Source organism: Aotus nancymaae, unplaced genomic scaffold (assembly GCF_030222135.1).
Source record: "Aotus nancymaae isolate 86718 unplaced genomic scaffold, 86718_ANA_hifiasm-v0.15.2.pri h1tg000030l, whole genome shotgun sequence".
In the NCBI taxonomy this organism is placed as follows: Eukaryota; Metazoa; Chordata; class Mammalia; order Primates; family Aotidae; genus Aotus; species Aotus nancymaae.
Window position 1 is genome coordinate 26,498,278 of NW_026988443.1, and position 25,404 is coordinate 26,523,681.

Sequence of the window (25,404 nt, forward strand, 5' to 3'; positions counted from 1 at the left end):
ACCATTTTACATCATGGACGTGAGAATAACATCATAATGTTGTTCTTCTATGATGTTATTAATAGAACATATTTATGAAAAAATGCAGAAGGATAGGTAGAAAATTGTCAGTAAAAGCTTTCTTATGTACAGAAGCAATCATAAAAGTAATTTAGCACTAATATTCAAAAAAGGATAGCAATGACCCTGAACATTATTTTGTTTTTAGTCTATCATGAACCACTCCTAAAATAATAAAACAAATATTAAGTGGCAAAAAAGTGGTGCATTCTTCAGATTATAAACATTATAAGCAAGATTATAAACATTAAGCACCATTAGAGTTTTAAAAAATAAACAAATCATTGTAGATAAACTTCATTAGTGATTTATAAAAGAGGATACACATCATGTTAATTAAATTTATAGATGATGCTAAATTGGGTGGTGTTGACAAAACCAGTGAGGGCAAATAAAGGGACCTAAAGTGGTTAGAAATGTGGGCAGGAAATGAAATGTGATTCAACCTGGAAAAATGTAGCTAATACATCTGGGGAAAAATAATCAGAAACACAGCCATTCAGTTGGCAGGATATACAGTACTTGGAAAGCAGTATTACCAAGAGGCTTTGAGATGATAGTGGTAGCAAATTATATATGGTCTTGTAATGCGATGTGGCAGTAAAATCAGTCAATGAGATTTTAGTCTGTATATGCAAAAGCTTTACATTGTGTGGTTGAAAGATAAAAGTTATTTAAATGGTACTACTGAGATCGCAAAGAGAATACAAGTTTGGGGCAGGTACATGCTTCAAACAAGCGAATTGAGTAGTGTTCAAACCAGAAAATAAATGTATAATGGCCTTCAGACTTTAATCCTTAAAAAAATATTAAAATAGCACAATGTATATTGTTTGCTCATCTCTGACTGTAGTTATGATAACATTTTACAAATATTTATAAGATGTAAACATTATGGAAGTCAAGACATTTTTAAAGGTAGGATAAGAGAGTTTATAGTCAAGTAGTGAGATGAAATTAAGTAACGGAAATTTAAGACTGAATCCAGGAAATGTTTTCTGACAGTGAAATCTATTAGTCTCTGGAATGGAATCCCTAGAGAGGTGGGGAGAATTTCTATTGCTCTAGTCATTGGACTAGATCAAGACTTGGATAACACATTATTTGAAAGAAAAGAAACAGACGTAAAAACTGATTTGACCATTTTGCATTGGCTGGGCTGCACACAATGACATTGTCAAATCATATCCAACTGTCTTACATGGTCTCAGACTTCTCTGACATGTTATGCTGTATCATTAAGTAACTGCCCATTATTTTTTTAAGTTAATGCTTTCTAAAAGACCAAATTCATATCTTCCAGTTCATGGACTTCAATTTCCTAGATTATTATTTTTTTCTTCCAAGTCATAGGAATGCTAGAAAAGAAAACACCCCTCCTTTTCCCTGTTGATGAGATATGGTCTTAAATATTCCAAGCCTTTTGGATCGAATCAGATGAGGTAGCTGAACTCTGAAGTCTCACTTACACCAGTGCATTGAAAACATATTTTACTGCAGTTTTGCAACCACAACTATGCAATATATAAAAATTTATTCACTTCCTTTTCTGAGTTAATCCACAGAGAGATTTCTACCAGATGGTGTCCTGGTGGTATTATTTACTTTTAGCAAAGCAATATAACTGAGTTTGAAAAATACACAGTAAAGTATGCACTTCATCCCAACATTAGAACATTCTGTCAATTGTACTTTTAAATTATCTAGGCTAAAGTTTGTCTATAACTTTGTTCTGTGTCCTAACTGAGCAAAATGAATCTAGAAGCAGAATACTTTAAAATAGCTAACAAATTTTAACCCAAAATGTTATTCTTTTAAGCAAAACCAAAACCAGCTAAATAAAAATTAACATTGAAACAGACTGTTAGCAAGAGGTAAATTATATATATATATATATATATATATATATTTACATTTATGTATATAAATATACATACATTATATATATATATATTTTAATGCATAGTTAGGTATAAAGTATGCATGTGTATATATATTTAATAGTCCTTAAACTATATTTGACATTGTTAGTTCCTGTTATTTCTGTAGAAAGAAGTAAAGAAAATAGGGGCTCCTGTTTTCAAAGTGCTTAGCATCCCAGCTAGAGAGAAATACCTGAGAGGCAAATGTAGGTGGTACAGATGCATATCAGTTATTTAATAAAAGTATTTCAATGAAATTGTACAAATTGGGTAGAAGGTGGCAAATAGATTTATTTCATTATGGTAGAAAATATTTTGAGGTCTAATAAGAAATGACCTGGTATCCTGGGCAACATGGTGAGACTTTGTCTCTACAAACATTTAAAAAATTAGCCAGGCATGGTAGCACATGCTTGTGGTTCCTGCTACTCAGGAGGCTGAGGCAGAAGGATCACTTTGGACCAGGAAGTTGAGGGTACAGTGAGCTGTGTTTGCATCATTGCACACCAGCCTGGGTGACAGAGCAAGGCAATGTCAAAAAAAAAAAAAAAAACCTTATGAAATGATACTACAGAGTTGGGATAAACAGTGTATTAGTCAGTGATCTTCAGAAAAACAGAACTAATAGGAGATATTTATCATGTGATTATGGACACTTGCTAGTCCAAAATCTATAGATCTGGTATCCCCTTTCAAGTGCAAAGGCTGGAAGCTGCTGTAGAACCAGGAAAAGCAAATGGCATAGTTTGAGGGCCATCAGGCAGGATAATTTTCACTTATTATCCGGGAAGGAAGCAGCCTTTTGTTCTATTCTGGCCTTTAAAGGATTGGATGAGGCCTATCCTACATTATCTGCTTTGTCTAGTCTACCAATTTAAATGTTAATCTCATCCAAAAACACCTTCACAAAAACAGAATAATATTTGACCAAATATCTGGGCAACCTGTGTTCCAGTCAAGTGACACAAAATTAACGATCACACAGAGACCAAGAGGAATTTGAACTATAGAGAACAATTGTAAATTTTTTTTTTTTTTTTTTTTTTTTTTTTTTGAGACGGAGTTTTGCTCGTTACCCAGGCTGGAGTGCAATGGCGCAATCTCGGCTCACCGCAACCTCTGCCTCCTGGGTTCAGGCAATTCTCCAGCCTCAGCCTCCTGAGAACAATTGTAAATTTTTGAGTGGGGAAATAACATAATAGAAAGAGTACTTGAGGACTATTGTAATAGCAGTACATAGATAACGTGTGAGAAACAGACTTGACTCAAGAAAAGTTGGTAGCTGTGGAAAGAGCTTCCAGGGAGGAAGATATCTAAAATTCATGTCCAAGGGGAAAAGATTATGTCCAAGGGGAAAAGATTATGCCTTGATTATCAGATAGGACTATAAAGAGAGGTTACCATGCCCTGCTTTCATTAATTTGAGTTTAAAGAGGTATCAGCCTGGGGATTCAAAGTCAAGTTAAAATAGGGAAGGTGGGAAGGTTTTGCTTTTTTGGATTTCTAAAAAAGATTTCTTTTGTCTGCTCTGAAAAAATAATTTTGAAAACCACAGTTTTATTCTACTTTACCCTTAAATATATTAAAACTATGTTTCAGAGAAATAAATGATCAGCTGATTTTGGGATAATTATAATGTAGCATAGTGTAATATATCACATATAATAACAGAATATAAATTTTTGGTGTCAATAAGCCATACAAGTAAAGGGGTCTGTGGTTATGTAAGTACAAGTGAGTTGGAAACTGCCCTTTTTTTCTTTTCAGCCAAATAAGTAGTCTTGAGCCAGGAAAGCAGCATTTCCAATATCATAGAACTAGGGCACCTATTTTTTTTATTTGGGGATGTTTACATATTTTTTGTTGTGAAAACAAAAAATACAAAAATTCCTCTTTTCTTTTTTTTTTTTTTTTTTTACCCAGGCTGGAGTGCAATGGCACTATCTCGGCTCACTGCAACCTCTGCCTCCTGGGTTCAGGCAATTCTCCTGCCTCAGCCTCCTGAGTAGCTGGGATTACAGGCACGCGCCACCATGCCCAGCCAATTTTTTGTATTTTTAGCAGAGACAGATTTCACAATGTTGACCAGGATGGTCTAGATCTCTTGACCTCGTGATCAACCCGCCTCGGCCTCCCAAAGTGCTGGGATTACAGGCGTGAGCCACCGCACCCGGCCCAAAATACAAAAATTCCTAATCCAAGTAGATAAGAAAAAAAACACACATAAATTAGAGGTAGATCTTGACTTTAGAACAATTCTCTTTAAAAACAAAACAAAACAAAACAAAACATATAGGCCTGGCACAGAAGCTCATGCCTGTAATTCCAGCACATCGGGAAGCCAAGGCAGGTGAGTGATTTGAGGTTAGGAGTTGGAGACTCACCTGGCAAACACGGTAAAACGCTGCCTCTGCTGAAAATACAAACAAAAGTTTAGCCGGGCGTGGTGGTGCACACCCGTAATCCAGCTACAGCTACTGGGGAGGCTGAGGCAAGAGAATCGTTTGAACCTGGGAGATGGAGATTTCAGTGAGCCAAGATTGTTCCACTGCACTCCAGCCTGGGCAACAGAGTGAGACTCTGTCTCAGAATAAAAACCCTAAATCTAATTACAGAAGCAGAATTCAAACTTCATAGATAGAATTCAAATATTCAAATGTTTGTATATTTACTAACACAAGACAATTCTGAGATATTATTACATGGTAGCCCGCCAGCTAACAAACAGTTCATCTTGCAGCATTTTTACTTTTTACTTCTTTGTAGTTATTTAGTTTTTTGTGTTGCTTCTTGCTTAACTTCCAACTTGATTTCCTCGAAACACTGGAGAGATTCTTTAGATGCCAATATTGAAGGAAGGGCAGGGGTCTGAGTGGGAGGCGTTGGAATCCCGCACACTGCTTCAACCAAGACAGCTCCAGATTATTTTTGTTTTGTTGGTTTCCAAAAAAGATTTCTTTTGTCCACCTCTGAGAAAATAATTTTGAAAATCACAATTTTATTTCACTTTAACTGTATTAGAAATATTTTTGTCAGATATTATATCTAAAAGTAAAGGTGTATTCTAGGTAATGCATAATTTATATTTAGCTCTTAGGAATAGAACCTTTTATAAACATAAAACTTTGATTCCCCCCTTTTAAACACAGTATTATTGGGATTTAATTCACAGACCATACAATTCACCCATTTAAAATATACAATTCAATTTTAAAATTATTTTTATGTAGTTTTGCAACCATCACTACTGTCAATTTTAGAACATTTTCATGACCCCAGGAATACACTCATTACCCTCTAGTGATCACTCTCTGTTTTACCCCAACACTTCTAATCCTAGACAACTTCTAATCTACTTTCTATCTGTATAAATTTGTCTATTCTGGACATTTCATGTAAGTAGATTTATAATGTGTAGTGTTTTGTGACTGACTTCTTTAACTTAACATAATTTTTTTTAGTTTCATCCATGTTGTAGCATGAATCAATATTTCATTCCTTTTTATGGCTGAATAGTATTCTATCATGTGGCTATAACACATTTTATTTTTATGACTTTATTTTTGTACATTCAGTTTATACTCTGATTTTTAGAAAACATTATGTAGAAGTGTAGAAGACTACTTATAAGTCATATAAAATTATCAGTCGATTAAGTTATAGTTACTATGTACAAAGTAATGTGCTAAACATTGTAAGAGACACCAAAACAAGGCAAAATAACTATCTTAAGGATACTGTTTAATGATTTACTAAGCTCTTTGTCATATTTTCTAATATTCTCACTACAGTAATCTGTGGTTTGGCATCATTGTTATTAATTCCTAAGAATTAGGACTTGATGCAAGTTATTTAAGCTTTCTTGGACTCAGTTTACTTATCTGAGAAACAGAATGATAATAGAAGAGGATAGTGAAATAATACGTATAAATTGTTTAAACGGGGCCTAATTATTTCTCAGTATTTCTGTAATTATTTCTCAGTAAATATTCTGTGTATCAGAAAACTAATGTATTGCCCTCCAAGACCATACTTTCTAATATATAGGCACTAGTCACATTTTAGATGCTCAGTAGTCACTTGTGGTTAGTGGCTATTGTATTGGACAACACAGATAGAGAACAGTTCCATCATTGTAGAAACTTCTATTTGCTGTATTGTATACTATACATGACTACCAAACAAGGATGAGAATTCTAAGATAGTGATTTAATTAGCCTCACATATGTTCAGAATGGGCTGAGATGGCTTCCTTCAGTAATGATCAAAGCCCAGGGAGGAGATGCTACTTGAGCTAAACCTTAAAGAATAAATACGCTACAAGGAGAGGGGATCATTTAAGAATATCAGGTGCAATATATAAATACCAAAAGTACAAGGCATTTAAATGAAAAGGATTTAAGGGACAGCATGGTGAAAACAAAACTAGGGACTTACAAAAGAATTATAGAGGATTTTGTTGTTGTTTTCTTTTTTTGTCAACAGTGAAAGTTAGTTATTAACTTTTTTTTTTTTAAGGCAAAGTCTCACTGTCTTCACGTTGCCCTGGCTGGTATTGAATTCTTGGGCTCAAGCAATCTCCTGCCTCAGCCTCCCAAAGTGCTGGGATTACAGATGTGAGCCACCATGCCCTGCTTTCATTAACTATTGATAAGGGAAATTTTATGTCAGGAAGTTTGATCTGACAAAATGGTTAGAATGGATAGAATGGATCAGAGGCCACAAGATTTATTCACAGGATGTTGCTACAGGTCAGGTTGGGCCATTAACAGCCTGAAGTTATGATAATGTCACAGGAACATAAGGTAGGTGCATGAAACTGTGTACCTACCTTACACACATATTTGTATTAAAACATTTATCCATATTTACAGATGAGAACATTGAAGTTCAGAGACATTAGTAAGAGGAACCCACTACTTTAAGAATCTGCCTATTATTTCATTATTGGTACAATTCTAATTGTAAAGAAATTTTTCTTCAACTTTGTTTCCCTGTAACTTCACCATCAGTAAGGGGTCTGTTCTGTGAAGTAACTGAACAGTATCATAACCTCATAACCTCCTCCTTCCACCCAATATTGCCCCCTGCCAGAAAGTACTCTATATATTTGAGTACTGCTAGGTCTTTTCTTAATCATATATTCTGATGATTCAACATCCTAAGTTACTTCATTTCCTCTTATACTGAGTTTTTTTTTTTTTTTTTTGAGACGGAGTTTCGCTCGTTACCCAGGCTGGAGTGCAATGGCGATATCTCGGCTCACCGCAACCTCCGCCTCCTGGGTTCAGGCAATTCTCCTGCCTCAGCCTCCTGAGTAGCTGGGATTACAGGCACGCGCCACCATGCCCAGCTAATTTTTTGTATTAGTAGAGACGGGGTTTCACCATGTTGACCAGGATGGTCTCGATCTCTTGACCTCGTGATCCACCCGTCTCGGCCTCCCAAAGTGCTGGGATTACAGGCTTGAGCCACCTCGCCCGGCCTATACTGAGTTTTGTATCCTTTGCCATTCTGTTTCCCTTCTTTAGATAGACTCAGATTTGTCATGGCCTCTCTGAAAATGTGGTGCTGAATGAATGTCACCGTTCCAGATATGATTTGAGCAGTCTATGATTCAGTGAAACTATTTCCTGTAATATACAGGCATTTTATATGTTGATGTGCTGATGACTAAGGGGAATCCTGGGGATATTTTTAGCAGGAATTTGGGAACTTAGAACTGATGTTCATGCATTCATTCAGTATTTATTTATTTATTTATTTATTATTTATTTATTATTTATTTATTTATTTTTGAGACGGAGTTTTGCTCTCGTTGCCCAGGCTGGAGTGCAGTGGCTTGATCTTGGCTCACTGCAACCTCCGCCTCCCGGTTCAAACAGTTCTCCTGCCTCAGCCTCTCGAGTAGCTGGGACTATATAGGTGCACACCACCACGCCCAGCTAATTTTTGTATTTTTAGTAGAGGCGGGGTTTCACCATGTTGACCAGGATGGTCTCGATCTCTTGACCTATGATCCACCCGCGTCGGCCTCCCGAAGTGCTGGGATTACAGGCTGAGCCACCACGCCCAGCCCCAGTATTTATTTCTATTTATATCTACCATAAGCTGTACTTAGAAATACAGATAGATACTTCTCTCTCTCTCTCTCTCTCTCTCTCTCACACACACACACACACACACACACACGTACCAAAGACAGATATTTGGACACAGGATGTTTCTGAGTGACTTTCTCTGAGGGGGAGGAGCTAGAGAAAAGGGATGTGAAGTATCTAAATGAAGCAGACATAAAAGCAAAGAAAGAAGAGGATTTTAAGAGAGGCAAAGAATTAACAGGGTCTGGAACTTCAAAGAAGCCAAGGAGTTTCGAGAAAGACTACTGGATTTAGCAATTATGAAATTCTTGATTGGCCAGGCACAGTGGCTCACCCCTGTAATCCCAGCACTTTGGAAGGCTGAGGCGGGCAGATCACTTGAGGCCAAGAGTTAAAGACTAGCCTGGCCAACATGGCAAAACCCCATCTCTACAGAAATACAAAAATTAGTCAGGTGTGGTGGCACGTGCCTGTAGTTCCAGCTACTTGGGAGGTTGAGGCATGAGAATCACTTAAACCTGAGAGGCAGGGGATACGGTGACCCAAGATCAGGCCACTGTATTCCAGCCTGGGAAACAGAGTGAGACTTTGTCTCGGAAAAAAAAAAAAAAGAAGAAAAAAATTCATGATTGCTTTTTTGTTTAAATTGATGGAATCAAGCTTTTAAGAGATAAAAGTTTTAGTGTGAAAAGGGAGAAACTAGAACTCTTATGGTACAGAAAGTGTAGGCTAAAGAGGATAGTAGGACACATGTAGAGATGGTTTTCTGGGTGAAGTTTGGAATTAGTCAAGGAACTCAATTGTTTACATGAAAAAAAATAATAACCAGAAAAGTTGTTAAAAAGTAACATAATGGGCCAGGCGCGATGGCTCACACCTGTAATCCCAGCACTTTGGGAGGCTGAGGCGGGTGGATCACGAGGTCGGAAGTTCAAGACCAGTCTGGCCAAGATGCTGAAACCCCGGCTCTACTAAAAATACAAAAATTAGGTATGTGGTGACAGGCGCCTGTAATCCCAGCTACTTGGGAGGTTGAAGCAGGGAATTGCTGGAACCCAGGAGGCAGAGGTTGCAGTGAACCAAGGTCACACCACTGCACTCCAGCCTGGGTGACAGAGCGAGACTCTACCTCAGAAAAGAAAAAGTAACATAATTTAGGATCTGGTACAGTGGCTCATGCTTATAATTCCAACACTTTGGGAGGCCCAGACAGGCGGATCACCCAAGGGCGGGAGTTCAAGAGCAGCCTGACCAACATGGAGAAACCCGGTGTCTACTAAAAATACAAAATTAGCCAGGCATGTTGGCTCATGCCTGTAATACCAGCTATTTGGGAGACCGAGGCAGAAGAATTGCTTGAACCCAGGTGGCGGAGGTTGACGCTGTTGCACTCCAGCCTGGGCAACAAGAGTAAAACTCCATCTAAAAAAAATAAATAAATAAAATAAAAATCACATGATAAGGAAAGACTGTCCCACTAAGATACTAATGTAAAGCTATATTGATTTAAGTTGTGTGTAACAATACATTAATAGGCAGATCAACTGATTGAACAGAAAGTACAGAAGTAGACTCAAATACACATGGAAATTTAATACATGTTAAAGGTGATGTTTTGAATCAGCATAGAAAAGGTGTATTATGTAACAGTAAGTGATAGCGTGACAGTGGACTAGACATCTGTACACACAGAATGCTGGATTCTTATCTCACACCTTACAACAAAAATTTCAGATGAAACAAAGGTTTCATCTTAAAAAATAAAAACAAAAAAGTAATAGATTAAGCCCTGGGAGAATTATTTCTTTATTCCAAAGGTAAGCACTCCTTTCTAAGTTGGACACAAACCTCAAAAGTCACATGGAAAACATTAATTAATTTGATTAAATAAAAATGTAAAAAATTCACAGTTAAAAAACACCATAAGCAGAGCAAAAAGACCAACTATAAACTGTGGAAACATTTAAAATTCTGTATTACAAATAAGATACCCTAGAGTATTAGGAGCCTCTACAAATCAATGAGAAATCCAGCAATTTCATAAAATAAAAAACAGACAAGCAATGAAAAGGGTAATAAATCTAGTAACTCCTCAAATCTTGATGAGATTATCATTTTTTTAGAAGAGAAAAGTAAGTTAAGACTACCCTGATAGAACATTTTTTAATCTATCAGATGGGCAAAGGTAAAAATTTTGTTAGTGTTGCCAGTTCTGTGGAGGAAAAGCAACCTCATATATTGTGAAATGGGAGTCAAAACTGGTAAAACCTTAAGAAAGCAATGTGTAAGTAGTTCTCAAAATTATTGTACCTGTGCTTTCTGGCCCAGTAATTCTACCTTTAGGAATTTACTCCAAGGATAGAGATACCCACATGTGAAAGGTTCCATGTACAACAGGAGTCCTGGCAACATTGTAAATTCCAAAGGAGTGGAAACAAGGCAAATGTGCTTCAGGAGAGGATATTTAAAGAAATTCTGATATAATTGTAAGTATAATCATAAGTAGAGAAGGCTTGTCATCATAACACAGAAATCATGGTGATTCTAATACGTGACTTCTTCCAACATTTAAATGTTTTGCACCAAATAAGTGACTTTAAGTGCTTTTTGAACTATACTACTTAGCCCTTTAAAAATGACGACAGCTTAAGTACTCCCTGAGGGTCTCCAGCCAGCCCTGTCTGGTGGTGACGGGATGGAAGCTGGGAAGAGGGGAGCCTTAGGTTTTGGTCCTCCAGAGCAGACTCTGAGACAAGGATTTGAGTGCAATTCATTTATTTGGGAGGTGATCCCAAGAAACACTGGCAGAAGAGTGAAACAAAAAAACAGGTAAATAGTAGTCAATAAAGGATGTAATATTAAATTAGGGACCCTTGTGCCGAAGTTCTGTGAAACACTGGAAAACAGATGCTTAAAAGTTACTCTACTCAAGGATAAAGAGAGTTTCACACTGACTCCCATTGGTCATTGGTTGAGAGGTTGAAAGTTTTACTGTATTTCTTTTGTTTTGTTTCAAAGTTTTGCCCTTGCAACCTGCTTCCAGCATGGGCAGAGTGGTTTAAGAGAAAGCCTCCAACTTTGCTAAGCCCTTCACTACATGTAAAAGGAAGAGGACAATTTTGTGAGGAGAGAATAGGGATAAAGTCCACTTCCATATGCGGCAAGAGGGGATGAAATCTGGTACTATGAGCTGCAAGATGCATCTCCAAGGCCAAGAGGAATAGGAGATGGCTTCATCTCCAAGTCCGCCAGCTCCTTTCTTCAGGATAATTCAACAGTACTCCTCTCAGCAGCCTTGTTTTGCAGACAACGAGGTGCTGCAGAACTGACCTAACAGAAATATCAAGACTCCTGCAGTGACTCCTTAGGTCAGGCAAAAATGCCTGTATTATATAACTGTTAAAAAAGTTTTTTTAAGGATGTAACTACTTTAAGAATGGATACATAATAGTTGTGTATATTTTTGAGGCATATGTAGTATTTTGATACCTGTATACAGTGTGTAATGATCAAATCAGGGTAATTGGGATATCCATCAACTCAAACATTTTTCTTTGTGTTGGAAACATTTCAATTCTTCCCTTATAACTATATTGGAATATATAATAAATTATTAATTATAATTTCCCCACTGTACTATTGAATGCTAGAATTTGTTTGTTCTATATTTGTATATTCCTAACTATGTTTATGTATTCCTTAACCAACATCTCTTTGTCCCTCCTCCCTACTTTCCTTCCCAGCCTCTGGTAACTACCATTCTATTCCTTACTTCCAATGAAACCTACTTTTTCAACTCCTTCAAATGAGTAAGAACATGTAATATTTGTCTTTCTGTGCTGGCTTATTTCAGGAACTTATGGAACCTACAGTTCCATCCATGCTACAGCAAATAATGGAATTTTGTTATTTTTTATGGCCAAATAAGATTTTGTTGTATACATATCACAATTTCTTGATCAGTTCATCCACTGATAGACACTAAGGTTTATTCCATATCTTGGCTGTTGTGAATAGTGCTGCAGTAAACATGGGAGTGCAGACACTTCGATGTACAGATTTCCTTCCCTTTTTTTTTTTTTTTTTTGAGACAGAGTCTCTCTCTGTCATCCAGGCTGGAGTGCAATGATGCAATCTTCGGCTCACTGCAACCTCCACCTTCCAGGTTCAAGCAATTCCCTGCCTCAGCCTCCCAAGTAGCTGGGATTACAGGTGCCTGCCACCATGCCCAGTTAATTTTTGTATTTTTAGTAGAGACGGGGTTTCAGCATCTTGGCCAGGCTGGTCTTGAACTCCTGACCTTATGATCCACCCGCCTCGGCCTCCCAAAGTGCTGTGATTACAGGCTTGAGCCACCACGCCCAGCCAGTTTCCTTTCTTTTAGATATATATCCAGTAGTGGGATTGCTGGGTCATGTGGTAGTCCTATTTATAGTTTTGTAAGGAGTCTGTCTCCATGCTGATTTGCCAACAGTGTATTAGCATTCTTCTTTCTCTGCGTCCTTGCTAGCCTCTGTTTTGTTTTGTTTTTTTATTAGAGTAAGATGGTATCTCATTATGGTATTGATTTGTGTTTCCCTAATGATTAGTGATGTTGAACATTTTCTCATATGCCTCTTGGTCATTTGTATGTCTTCATTTGATAAATGTCTATTCAGATCTTTTGCCCATTTTCAAATTGGATTATTTGCTTTTTTTTGCTATTGAGTTGAGTTACTTATGTGTTCTAGTTATTAATCTCTTGTTGGGTAGATATTTTCTTGTTGGGTAAATACTTTTTTGATTGTTTTCTTTGCTGTGCAGAAGCTTGATGTAATCTCATTTATCTAGTTTTGCTTTGGCCACCAATATTTCCTTGCTGCCTTTGGAATCTCTAGCTCATGCTGCCTGTGCTTTTGAGGTCTTACCCCCCAAAAAATTGCCCATCCCAATATCTTGTAACATTCCCCAATGTTTTCTATTAATAGTGTCATAGTTTCAGAACTTACATTTAAGTCTTTAATCCGCTTTGAACTGATTTTTGTATATGATGAAAGATGGGGAATCTAGTTTCATTCCTGTGCATACTGATATCCATTTTCTCAGCACCATTTATTAAAGATACTCTCCTTCCCTTAGTGTGTATTCTTGATGCCTTTGTCAAAAATGAGTTGGTTATAACTGTGTGAATTTATTTCTAGTTTCTCTATTCTGTACCATTGCTCTATGTGTCTGTTCTTATGCCAGTGCCATGCTGTTTTGGTTACTATAGCTCTGTAGTATATGTGATGCTTCTAGCTTTGTTCTTTTGCTCAGGATTGCTTTAGCTCTTCCAGGCTTTTTGTTGCATAGAAATTTTAGAGTTTTTAAAAATATTTCTATGAAGAATGTCATTAGTATTTTGTATTTCAATAGAGATTGCATTGAATATGCAGATCACTTTGATTAGTATAGACATTTTAACAATATTTTTTCTTCCAATCCATGAGCTTGGGATATCTTTTTATTTTTTGTGTCCTATTCACTATCTTTCATAGGCATTTTATAGTTTTCCTAGTAGAGATCTTCCACTGTTTTGGTTCAATTTATTCCTAGGTATTATTTTATTTTTTGTAGCCATTGTAAATGGGATTGCTTTTTTTTTTTTTTGATTGATCATTGTTAGTGTCTAGAAATGCTACTGATTTTTGCATGTTGATTTTGTACTTTGCAACTGTACTGAATTTGTTTATCAGTTCTAATAATTTTTTGGTGGAATCCTTAAGTTGTTCTAAATATAAGATCACATCATCTGCTAACAAGAATAATTTGACTTCTTTTCAATTTACGTGTCCTTTCAATCTTTCTCTCGCCTAATTGGTTTGGCTAAGACTTTTAATACTGTGTTGAATAGAAGTGATAAATGGGCATCACATTTCACCTTTTCTTTTTCCAAAAAAAAGTTTTATAATGGGTCAGCCCAGTATTGGAATTATCTATTGGATGTTTCCAACTATTGGAAATATCTCTAAGTTAAATTAAGCAAACACACAGAATATGGAATAAAGCAGCATGAAGAATCTGTGTTTAAGAGACAGCTCTCTTTTCTCCACAGATTTATGTTACCCTTTCATAGAGTAAAGTTGAATAAGTACCAACTCAGGGACTGAACTTCTCAGCTTCTCCTGCATTTAAAATGAGTGTTACTTATTGGGGAATATGTGCAAAGTAATCTGATAGGACTTATGGGCAGGGTGATTAAGAAGCAATTATATCTTAAACTCTCTCTTTTTTCTCTCCATTTGCTGCTAAAGTGAAGACTGAAGTCCTAGGCCATGGCAGAAGTCGGGTGCCTGAAGTACACCTGGAAATATGCCATCTGAACATTGGACTATCACGTGAGTGCAAAATAAACTTTCATTGTGTTAAACCATAAGATTTTAGGGTTTAGTTATTACAGCAGCTAGCTTTACCTCAACTAAGCAGTGTGTTTTACTTTTGAATGTATCTATGAAATGTAATACACATGTGCCTCTAGTATATACAGAATGTGAGGGAAGGAATATATAAACTGAGAATGGTGTTTCACTCTGGGGATGGATGGTATTCAGGTTCAACATATGAAGGAGACTTTTAATATTCCATTCTTTATACCATATTGTTTGAATGTAGTATCCAGCAAAAAAATAATAATAAGGAAAATATTTGACAGCAGGAAAGAAAAAACTGAGGAGAATATTAAAGATATGAAAGATACTGAAGGAATAGGGAATACTTGAAGAAATAATTTCTTAGATGCATTAGGAAAAAAGCTGATTGAAAGACATAGGTGGAGGCTTATAATCAATAGAGATTTCTTATCCTCTGACATGAGAGGTTGCAGAAATGGCAGTTATGTTGCCCATGACAAGAAAAACATGCAAGTGAGAAAATACCAAGGCATAATTTCTCACCTGTCAGATGGACAGAAACCCAAAAGTTTGATAATACATCCTTTGGCAAGCCTGTGGAGCCTCTCGTATATTAGCAGTGGAAGGAACACAAATCTAGTAAAATCTACCAAAAATATCCTTGACCTAGGACTTCCCCTGTGGTAATCCACCCTGTAGGTCAGGGGTCTCCTACCCCTGGGCCATGGATCAGTATCCATCTGTGGCCTGTTAGGAACCAGTAGCAGGAGGTGAGTAGCAGATGAATGAGCATTACTGCCTGAGCTTTGCCTCCTATCAGATCAGCAGTGACATTAGATTCCCGTAGGAGAACAAACCCTATTGTGAACTCTGAACACAAGGAATCTAGGTTGTGTATTACTTATGAGAATCTAATGCCTGATGATCTGAGGTGGAACAGTTTCATCATGAAACCACTGCCCCTGTCCATAGAAAAATTGTCTTCCACAAAACCGGTCTCTGGTGTCAAAAAGGTTGGGGATCTCTGCTGTAGGTAAACCTGCTCTAGTACAAAATGACAGGAATATACACATTTCTTTATTATAGCATTGTTGGATGAATACAGGATTAGAAATAAATAAACCATGGAACATATGCAAAAACACACATCCACCCCCACCAACACACACACAAAATAGAGCTATATATACGGGTATGGAGAGATACACAGAATATATGAAGCTGGTGGGGGAAAGGGAAACAATGTATAGAGCAGTGTATATTGTTTGTTACTTTTTGTAGGAAGAGTGGAAAAATAAGAATATATATTTGTATTTCCTTGTATTTTTGTAAAGAAACCAAAAAAAAAAAAATAAGCAACTAATAAAATGGTCACCTATAAGGAGTTGACAGGAAATATGGTGGAAATGGCAGGAGTGGGACACAAAGATTCATCTATTGCATTTTTTATATAGCATTGACTGTTTAAAAACTTTTTGTTGTAGACCTTACACAAAAGAAGAAAGAATAGGTTAACTAACCTTGCTACCCATCACCTAGCCTCAACAGTTATCAATGCATGAGCTATATTATTTCATCCATAATCCCACACCCATTCCCCTTCACTAAATTATTTTAAAGTCAGTGTCAGACATTATTTCATCTGTATATATCCATAAGTATTTCACTGTGTATCTCTATAAAGGCTGTTTTTTAAAAAATCATTATCACACTAAAAATTATTATAATTTTTTATGTCTAATGGAAATTTAAATAATATGTAGTTAGACTACATGTTTGTGGCCATTACCTTATATTTCAGCTGCCCTGTTTGCTTCTCTGTTTATAATGTCTAAGTTTATTGTGGGTCTTCTTAGTACAATTTATCAATATATTTCACTTTGAAATAATCTTATTCTCAGAGAAAATCTGCAAGAATATTACAAAGAATTTCTGTACACTCTTCACCAGATACCAAATTTTACCATATTTACTTTTTATCATCCCCACAGTCTATCTTTATATATGATATCATATATTTAATTATATATAAGTGTTATGTTTTCTGAACCATTTGAGAGTAAGTTGCAGACATAATGCCTCTTTCCCCAAAAATACCTCCGTTTGTATTTCCTGAGAATATTCTGGTACATAACCACAGGGGAAATTAACATGATATAATACTATTATGAAATCTACAAATCTGATTCATATTACATCTATTTTCCGTTGTGTTTCTTTGCCCCTAAGAAAATAAATAAATTTTTTTCTGGATCAGATTCCAGTCCAGTATCTCACGTTGCATTTATTTTCACATCTCTTAGTTTCATTTAATCTGGGATCATCCTTGTTTGTCTTTCATGATTTTAATTTTTTTTTTAAGTACTGCAGGCTAGATATTTTGAAAAATATCACTCATTTTGGGTTTGTCTGATTTTTTTCTGCATGGTTAGATTTAGGTTATGAATTTTTGGCGAAGATACCACAAAAGTGATTTGGTATCTTTTTCAGTGTATCATATTAGGAGAGACTTGATATTTTTTTGTTTGCATGTTTATGTTAACTTGGATCATTTGATTTATGTGCCATCTGGTAGGTTTCTCCGTCGTGAAGTTACTTTTCCTCTCTTGTAATTTACAAGAATTTTCTCTCTGGTAATTTACAAGAATCTTGTAAATTTTTTAATTTATAAGAACTTTTTCCTCTCTTGTAATTTACAAAAATAATTTGAGATGATGAAAATATGTTATTCCTCTTAAAAGTTTCACCTATGCATTGTAATATATATTGATGATTCTTGACTAAATCTGCTTTTATTATACTATTTACCAAATCATGATTTTCTTACTCAAATAGTCCTTCCTTATTAATTGACTGGTGTTCTGCTATGAAGAAAAGCTTCTATTCCTCTCCAGTTAAAAAAAAAAAAAAAAAAAGTATCAGTATGGACTCATGGATTTCACATTTTTTCAATGCTTATGTTGCCCCAAATTCAGCCAGTAGAAATTTCTTCAAGTTGGTTCCTGTGTTCCTCCAAATGTCACTATATATATATATACGTATATATGTACATATATATAGTGTACATATATGTATACATACATGTATACATATATGTACATATATACGTATATATGTATTTTTTTTAACAGAGTCTCACTCTCCCACCCAGGTTGGAGTGTAGTGGTGCAATCACAGCTCACTGCTGCTTAAACCTCCTGGGTTCAAGTGATTTTCCCACCTCAGCCTCCCAAGTAGCTGGGACTGCAGGTGTACACCAGCACACCTGGCTAATTTTTTTGATTTTTTTTTGTTGCTATTTTATACTGTAGCAAAAAATAGGGCTGGAGAAGGACCATTTCCTTCAGCATAACTTTCTATATTTCATCACCTTTGCCCAAAATTACTTGAACCAGCAAAAGTGACTTATCCTAATTTATAAAATGTTTGCCAACATTAATCAGATGTTTCTTCTACTTCTGTTTATATAGATTACCTTGAAGGAATGTATGTTCTTGAGGTGGATGGTGAGAGATGGAGTATGTGTGCATGTTTTAGAAATACTGTAGGATTATAGAAAACATAAGTAAGGGCCGGGCGCAGTGGCTCACGCCTGTAATCCCAGCACTTTGGGAGGCCGAGGCGGGTGGATCACGAGGTCAAGAGATCGAGACCATCCTGGTCAACATGGTGAAACCCCGTCTCTACTAAAATACAAAAAATTAGCTGGGCACGGTGGCGCGTGCCTGTAATCCCAGCTACTCAGGAGGCGGAGGCAGGAGAATTGCCTGAACCCAGGAGGCAGAGGTTGCGGTGAGCTGAGATCGTGCCATTGCACTCCAGCCTGGGTAACAAGAGCGAAACTCCGTCTCAAAAAAAAAAAAACGTAAGTAAAAATTGCGATGGATAGTTGAAAGGTTACCTTCTACAGACATTGTATTAGTCAGGGCTCTCTTAGAGAGACAGAACTAATAGGGGATGGAGATATATATATATATATATATTTTCAGACTTACTTAATTTACATGATTACAAGGCTCCGCAATAGGCTGTCTGCAGGCTGAGGAGCATGGAGGGCCAGTCTAAGGCCCCAAACTGAAGAACCTGGAGTCTGATGTTATAGGGGAGGAAGCATCCAGCATGGGAGAAAGATATAGACTGGGAGGCTAGCTCCATTTCGTCTTTTTATGTTTGTCTGCCTGCTTTATATTTGCTGGAAGCTGATTAGATTGTGCCCACCAGGTGAGGGGTGGATCTGCCTTCCCCAACCCACTGACTCAATTTATCTCTTTTGGTAACACCTACACAGACACACCTAGGATTAATACTTTGTAACCCTCAGTCCAATCAAGTTGACACTCAGTATTAACCATCACAAGTCCACCCCTTATCAACCTGAATCCATACGCATATCCTGAGAACATACATAATTTTCAAATAAAAACAATAACAAAGTCATAATTATGCCTAACATAATACAACTATCTTTCGTACAGTGGGAAACAGACCAATCCCCAATCAAGTACTATTACATAAAGTTAACAATACTTAAATCCTGATATGAAGTCAATAAATCTTATGTTCCATGATAAAGGAAAAGGAAATAAAATGAAGATATTTTCTTAGTACAAGTGTATACATGCACAAACATGTTTTTATCAAAAGGAGGCAGCCGGGCATGGTGGTTCACGCCTATAATCCCAACACTTTGGGAGGCCAAGGAGGGCGGATCACCTGAGGTACCAGCCTGGCCAACATGATGAAACCTCATCTCTACTAAAAATATGAAAATTAGCAGGGCATGGTGGTGTATGCCCATTATCCCAACTACTTGGGATGCTGAGGCAGGAGAATCGTTTGAACTTGGTAGACGGAAGATGTAATGAGCCAAGTCCAACCTGGGTTTTAGAGCAAGACTCTGTCTCAAAAAAAAAAAAAAAAAGAAGAAGAAGGAGAAGAAGAAATAATATTACATGACAGTTACAGTCCTCGTTTTTGCAGCTGGTTATGTGGTCGTAGATGGTATTGATGACTACCTTCTACTATCCATTCTGTATGCCCTTTGCCTTCAGCAAGCACCTCAGCAGGTCATGGTTTTTTTTTTCCTGGTGGAGTGACCCAAACCTTCATTCCTGAAGGTTCTGAGTCATTTGTAGTCCTTCCTGACTTGGGCTGTTGTAGGTTCCCATAGACGTAAATCACAGGGCTTGGTAATACTAAGAGATGCCCTAATTGATCTCCTGTATTCCCTGCATACTGTCTCTTAACCTCCATTATGGAGTAGTCACCTGATTTCATCTTGGTAGTCTGGGTCCATCACCATAGGCAACACTGTGTCTCCCTTCTTTTTTTTTTTTTTTTTGAGATGGAGTTTCGCTCTTGTTACCCAGGCTGGAGTGCAATGGCGCAATCTTGGCTCGCCGCAACCTCCACCTCCTGGGTTCAGGCAATTCTCTTGCCTCAGCCTCCTGAGTAGCTGGGATTACAGGATTGCACCACCATGCCCAGCTAATTTTTTGTATTTTTAGTAGAGACAGGGTTTCACCATGTTGACCAGGATGGTCTTGATCTCTTGACCTCGTGATCCACCCGCCTCGGCCTCCCAAAGTGCTGGGATTACAGGTGTTAGCCACCGCGCCCGGCCTGCATCTCCCTTCTTAGCCTATTGACTTAAAGGTAGGAGGAGCCCAAAGTGTCCAGGTGGCAATCTTAATTTCCAGTTTAGTGAAATCGTTGTGTTTCCTGGTTGCAGTGTTCCTCCCTCTGGAGCTAAGACCTCTAGGCCAGCAGAACGTAATGTCATGGGAACAGGAAGCAAAAATTTTGCTAGTGGTTCACTAGGGATGTTGGTGAGTGGTGCCACTTCCACTTCCACCCCTTGACTCCTGGACTGGTGAAGCCTAGCTATGGGAGAAACAATACCATATTTTGGATGCTGATTGATAGCATACGTGGCCTTCTGGAGAACTTTGCCCCAGCCCTGCAAAGTGGTTTCACCCAGTTGGCATTGTAATTGTGACTTCAAAAGGCTATTCCACCGTCTGTCAATCCAGCTGCTTCAGGATGATGGGGAACATGGTCAGACCAGTGAATTCCATGAGCATGAGCCCACTGCTGCAATTCTTTAGCCATAAAGTGAGTGCCTTGGTTAGTGGCAATGCTGTGTAGAATAGCCTGACAGTGGATAAGGCATTCTGTGAGTCCACAGTGGTACTGTTGGCAGAAGCATTGCATACAAGGTAGGCAAACCCATATCTGGAGTAAGTGTCTATTCCAGTGAGGACAAACCTTTGCCCTTTCCATGATGAAAGAGTTCCAGTAAGGCTGATCACCCCAAGGAGTGGTACCATATTGAGGGCTCAGTATTAGTTTCTGCTGCTGCAAATTGGGCACTCAGCAGTGGTTGTAGCCAGGTAAGCCTTGGTGAGTGGACGTCCATGTTGCTGAGTCCATGCGTAACCCTCCATCCATGTCGCCGTGACCACTTTGTTCATGGGCCCATTGGATAATGACAGGGGTGGCTGGGGAAAGAGACTGAGTGGTATCCACAGAAAGGGTCATTCTATCCACTTGATTATTAATCTCCTCCTCCACTGAGGGAAGCCGTTGGTAAACACTCACATGGGATACAAATATCTTCACAGTTTTTGACCACTCAGAGAAGTCCATCCACATATCTCTTCCCCAGATTTCTTTGTCACCAACTTTCCAATCATACTTCTTCCAAGTCCCTGACCATCCAGTTAAACCATTGGCTACAGCCCCTGAATCAGTATATAATCACACATCTGGCCATTTCTCCTTCTATGCAAAGTGCACAACCAGGTACACTGCTCAGAGTTCTCCCCACTGAGAAGATTTCCCTTCATCACTGTCCTTGAGGGATGTCCTTGAAAGGGGCTGTAGTGCCGCAGCTGTCCACTTTCGGGTTGTGCCTGCATATCATGCAGAACCATCTGTGAACCAGGCTTTAGTCCTCTCTTCCTTTGTCAGCTGATCTTAGGGAACTCCCCACGAGGCCATCAGTGCAGGCTAGGGGAGAGAAGGCAGGGCGGCAGGAGTGGAGACCATAGGCATTTGAGCCACTTCCTCAGGTAACTTACTTTGCCTTCAGGACCTGCTCAAGGCCAATCACGTATATACCACTTCCATTTGATGTTGGAATGCTGCTGTGCGTGACCCACTTTATGGCTAGATGGGTCAGAAAGCACCCAGTTCATGATAGGCAGTTCAGGTTGCATGGTGACTTCATGACCCATAGTCAAACATTCAATTTCCACCAAAGCCGAGTAACAGGCTAAGAGCTGTCTCTCAAAAGGAGAGACATTCTGAGACATCTGCGGAAGATGGCAAGGTCTTGCTCTCAAAATCCTAGAGGCCTCTGTTGTGATTCACCTATGGGAGCCTGTGAAAGGCTCCAAACAGCATTCCTATCTGCCACTGGCACCTCAAGCACCATTGGATCTGCTGGGTCAAATGAACTGAGTGGCAGAGCAGCTTGCACAGCAGCCAGGACCTGATGCAGAGCCTTCTCCTGTTCTGGACCCCACTCAAAACTGGCAGCTTTTCAGGTCACTCAATAAGTAGGCTGGAGTAACACACCCAAATGAGGAATGTATTGCCTCCAAAATCCAAATAGGTCCACTAGGCGTTGTGCCTCTTTCTTGGTTGAAGTAGGGGCCAAATACAGCAACTTGTGCTTTATTTTAGAAGAAATATTGTGAGAGACCCCATACCACTGGACCCCTAGAAATTTTACTGAGGGAGAAGTTCCCTGAATTTTAGTGAGATTTATTTCCCATCCTCTGGCATGCAGATGTCTCACCAATAAGTCCAGTGTGTTTGCTACTTCTTGCTCACTGGACCCAATCAGCATAATGTCATCAATGTAATGGACCAGTGTGATATCTTGCAGAAGTGAATAGCTATCAAGTTCTCTCTAAATAAGATTATGACACAAAGAGTTGATATACCCCTGAGGTAGGACAGTAAAGGTATATTGCTGGCCTTGCCAGCTAAAGGCAGATTGCTTCCTGTGGGCCTTATGGACAGGAATAGAGAAAAAGACATTTGCCAAGTCAATAGCTGCGTACCAAATACCAGGAGATGTGTTAATTTGCTCAAGCAATGAAGCAACATCTAGTAAAGCAACTGCAATAGGAGTCACCACTTGGTTAAGCTTACGATAATCCATGGTCTTTCTCCAAGATTCATCTGTCTTCTGCACAGGTTAAATGGCAGAGTTGAACAGGGATATGGTGGGAATTACCACCCCTGCATCTTTCAAGCCCTTAATGATGGCACTAATCTCTCTAATCCCTCCAGGAGTGCAACTGCTTTTGAATTACTATTTTTCTAGGTAGGGGCAGCTCTAATGGCTTCCATTTGGCCTTTCCCACCATAATAGCTCTTACCCTACCCAGTTAGGGAGCCAATGTGGGGGTTCTGCCACCTGCTAAGTATGTCCATGGCAATTAGCATTCTGGCACTGGGGAAATGACCATATCACAGCACTAGTCCAGGGACCCACTGGACCCACTGTAAGTCAGACCTGAGGTAAAACTCAATTAATTACCTGACCTCCATAAGCCCCTACCTTAACTGGGGACCACAATGATGTTTTGGGTCCCCCTGCAATCAAAGTCAGCTCAGAACTAGTGTCCAATAGTCCCCAAAATGTCTGATCATTTCCCTTTCCCCAGTGCTCAGTTACCCTGGTAAAAGGCTGGAAGTCTCCTTGGGGAAGGATGGGAGAAAGATTCACTGCATAAATTGTTGATAATGTCGTGGGTACTTCCTCAAGGGGGCCCAGCCTCCCCTTCATTCAAAGAGTTCTGGGTCTGTAAACTGGCTCAAGTCTGGAAAATGATTGAGGGGCTGTGATTCTCTATTTTTAGAATTCAATTTAGTCTTTTGTCCATTCAACCTAGAAGTTTTCTGTTTGTATAATTTAAGTAGGAATGCATTAGGCTTCCTGTCAGTTTCACTTCTAGAAACACCATGACTAGCCAATGCCAGAATGCTACACAAGTCAGATTGTTCTGACTGCTGCTTTGCCTCTGCTGTCCACCTCTCCTTTGAGGGTTGAATGCTGCCACATGGCCCCTGGCATTTCAGGATGCAGTTATTCCCATCGTATTTAAATTTTGTAGTTGAGTGACTGTGGTTCCCACTGTTAGATCTGACATAGAGAAGAGCAATACAGGGTTCTTCAAAAAATGTAGGTGCTGCCCTTACAAATCTGTTTCACAAGGCATTGGTCAAGGGTATATCTTCTGGATCCTCCCAGTTGGGATGAGTAGGTCTAAAGTGACTAATCCACTTCACCATCCCAATCTCCCTAAGCCTTTGAATCTCTTCCTCTACATAACCAAAGATCAGGCATTTCCAGCTCATTCACAGTGGGCCATCTTTTAATCCATATTTCAGCTAACCAAGCAAATAAACTATTAGAACCTGTTTTAACTTCCTGAGCTGCAACATTAAATGCAGAGTCCCTACTTAGTGGGCTCAAATATATAAATTCAGCCTGTTTCAACTCTTTGTTCCTTCCACCATTACCCAATACCCGTAATATCTATTCCCACGCCTGTTCCCACCTCACTTCTAGGGGCCCACCAGGACTTTAGTCTAGTTATATGTCTAGAAGCAAACAGAGCTGTTGAGGGTGGCTTCTGAGGAGAATCAAGGTTATCTTGCCTGGCAACTGACTCAGGGGAGGCCTTCACTCTTGCCTCAGGCAGTGCCTCAGACATCAGGTGGGAAGGCTGATGACAGCATTGGTCAGGGAGGGGATGTTGCCACTACTGGGAATGGGGAAGCTGTTCCTTCTGGCAAAAAAGGTTCATTGGAGTTTACAAATTCAGTGTCCCCAGCTTCATCAGGGTCCTCCCACACGTCTCCATTCCAAATTTCAGGGCCCCATTCTTTTCCAGTCAGTGCCCTCACATTAACAGCAGACACCTGGTGAGGCTGTGCATGCATCTTTCATTGCAGGTGACCCACTCACATAAGAGTTTGTGTCTGTTTTTCCACAATTTCAACTCTTTCTCTACAGGAGATAAGACTCACTCAGGGCAGTCTTAGCAGATTTGAGGCTCAGTATCTGCTTCTGAAGCTGGGAGACAGGATCCCTGAGTTCATCATTTTCTTTCATCACTTCATCCACTGAAGTTAGGAGCAACCAACCAGCTTCATTATGTTCCTTGGTTCTTCATATATGGTCAAAGGTATTATGTATAGAGTCACTAAACTCCTTGCCTCTCACAGGCAGTGAATCAGGAGTATCAAATGCATTTATTTGCACAACTCTCAAAACAGTTCATGCCAAGGACTATAAGGGTCCCCATACTGTTAGAAGTAGAGTTCAAGTAGAGTAGAAGCATTTTTGGTTCTAATCATATTAAGCATCCAAATCCAGAAATCCAAAAACCAATGAAAGAATGCCATCCTTAATATTCTGTTCCTCTAGAACCATTCCTGGTACCAAAATCTGTATCAGTGAAGGTTCTCTTAGAGGGACAGAACTAATACATATATATTATTTCTGTCCTTCTAAGAGACATACATATATATATATATATATATATATATGTCTCACACACACATATATGTATATATATGGGACATATATATACACATATATGTATATATATGGGACATATGTATGTATATAGTACATATATGGGAGACATGGGAGTTTATATAATAAATATAAATATATATATGTGTCTCCCATATATAAATGATATATACATATGTATATGGGAGTTTATTAAGTATTAAGTATTAATGTATATGATCACAAGATCCCACAATAGGCTCTCTGCAAGGTGAGGAGCAAGGAGAGCCAGTCCAACTCTCCAAGCTGAAGAACTTGGAGTCTGATGTTGGAGGGCAGGAAGCATCCAGCAGAGAAGAAAGATGTAGACTGGGAGGCTAGGTCCATCTCATCTTTTTATGTTTGTCTGCCTG

General features: G+C 38.6%; 1 protein-coding gene across 2 annotated transcripts in view; it reads left to right on the forward strand.

The window, feature by feature from the left end:
• Positions 1-25,404, forward strand: part of LOC135277261 (uncharacterized) — a 268,690-nt gene that overhangs the window by 95,980 nt on the left and 147,306 nt on the right. For both annotated transcript variants that reach the window (XR_010344879.1, XM_064383249.1), the window contains one exon: positions 14,356-14,439. Coding sequence is in view for 1 of the 2 variants with exons in the window: in XM_064383249.1 (XP_064239319.1) it covers positions 14,356-14,439 (84 nt within the window). In the remaining variant the exon portion in view is untranslated. The remainder of the gene's footprint in view (positions 1-14,355; positions 14,440-25,404) is intronic.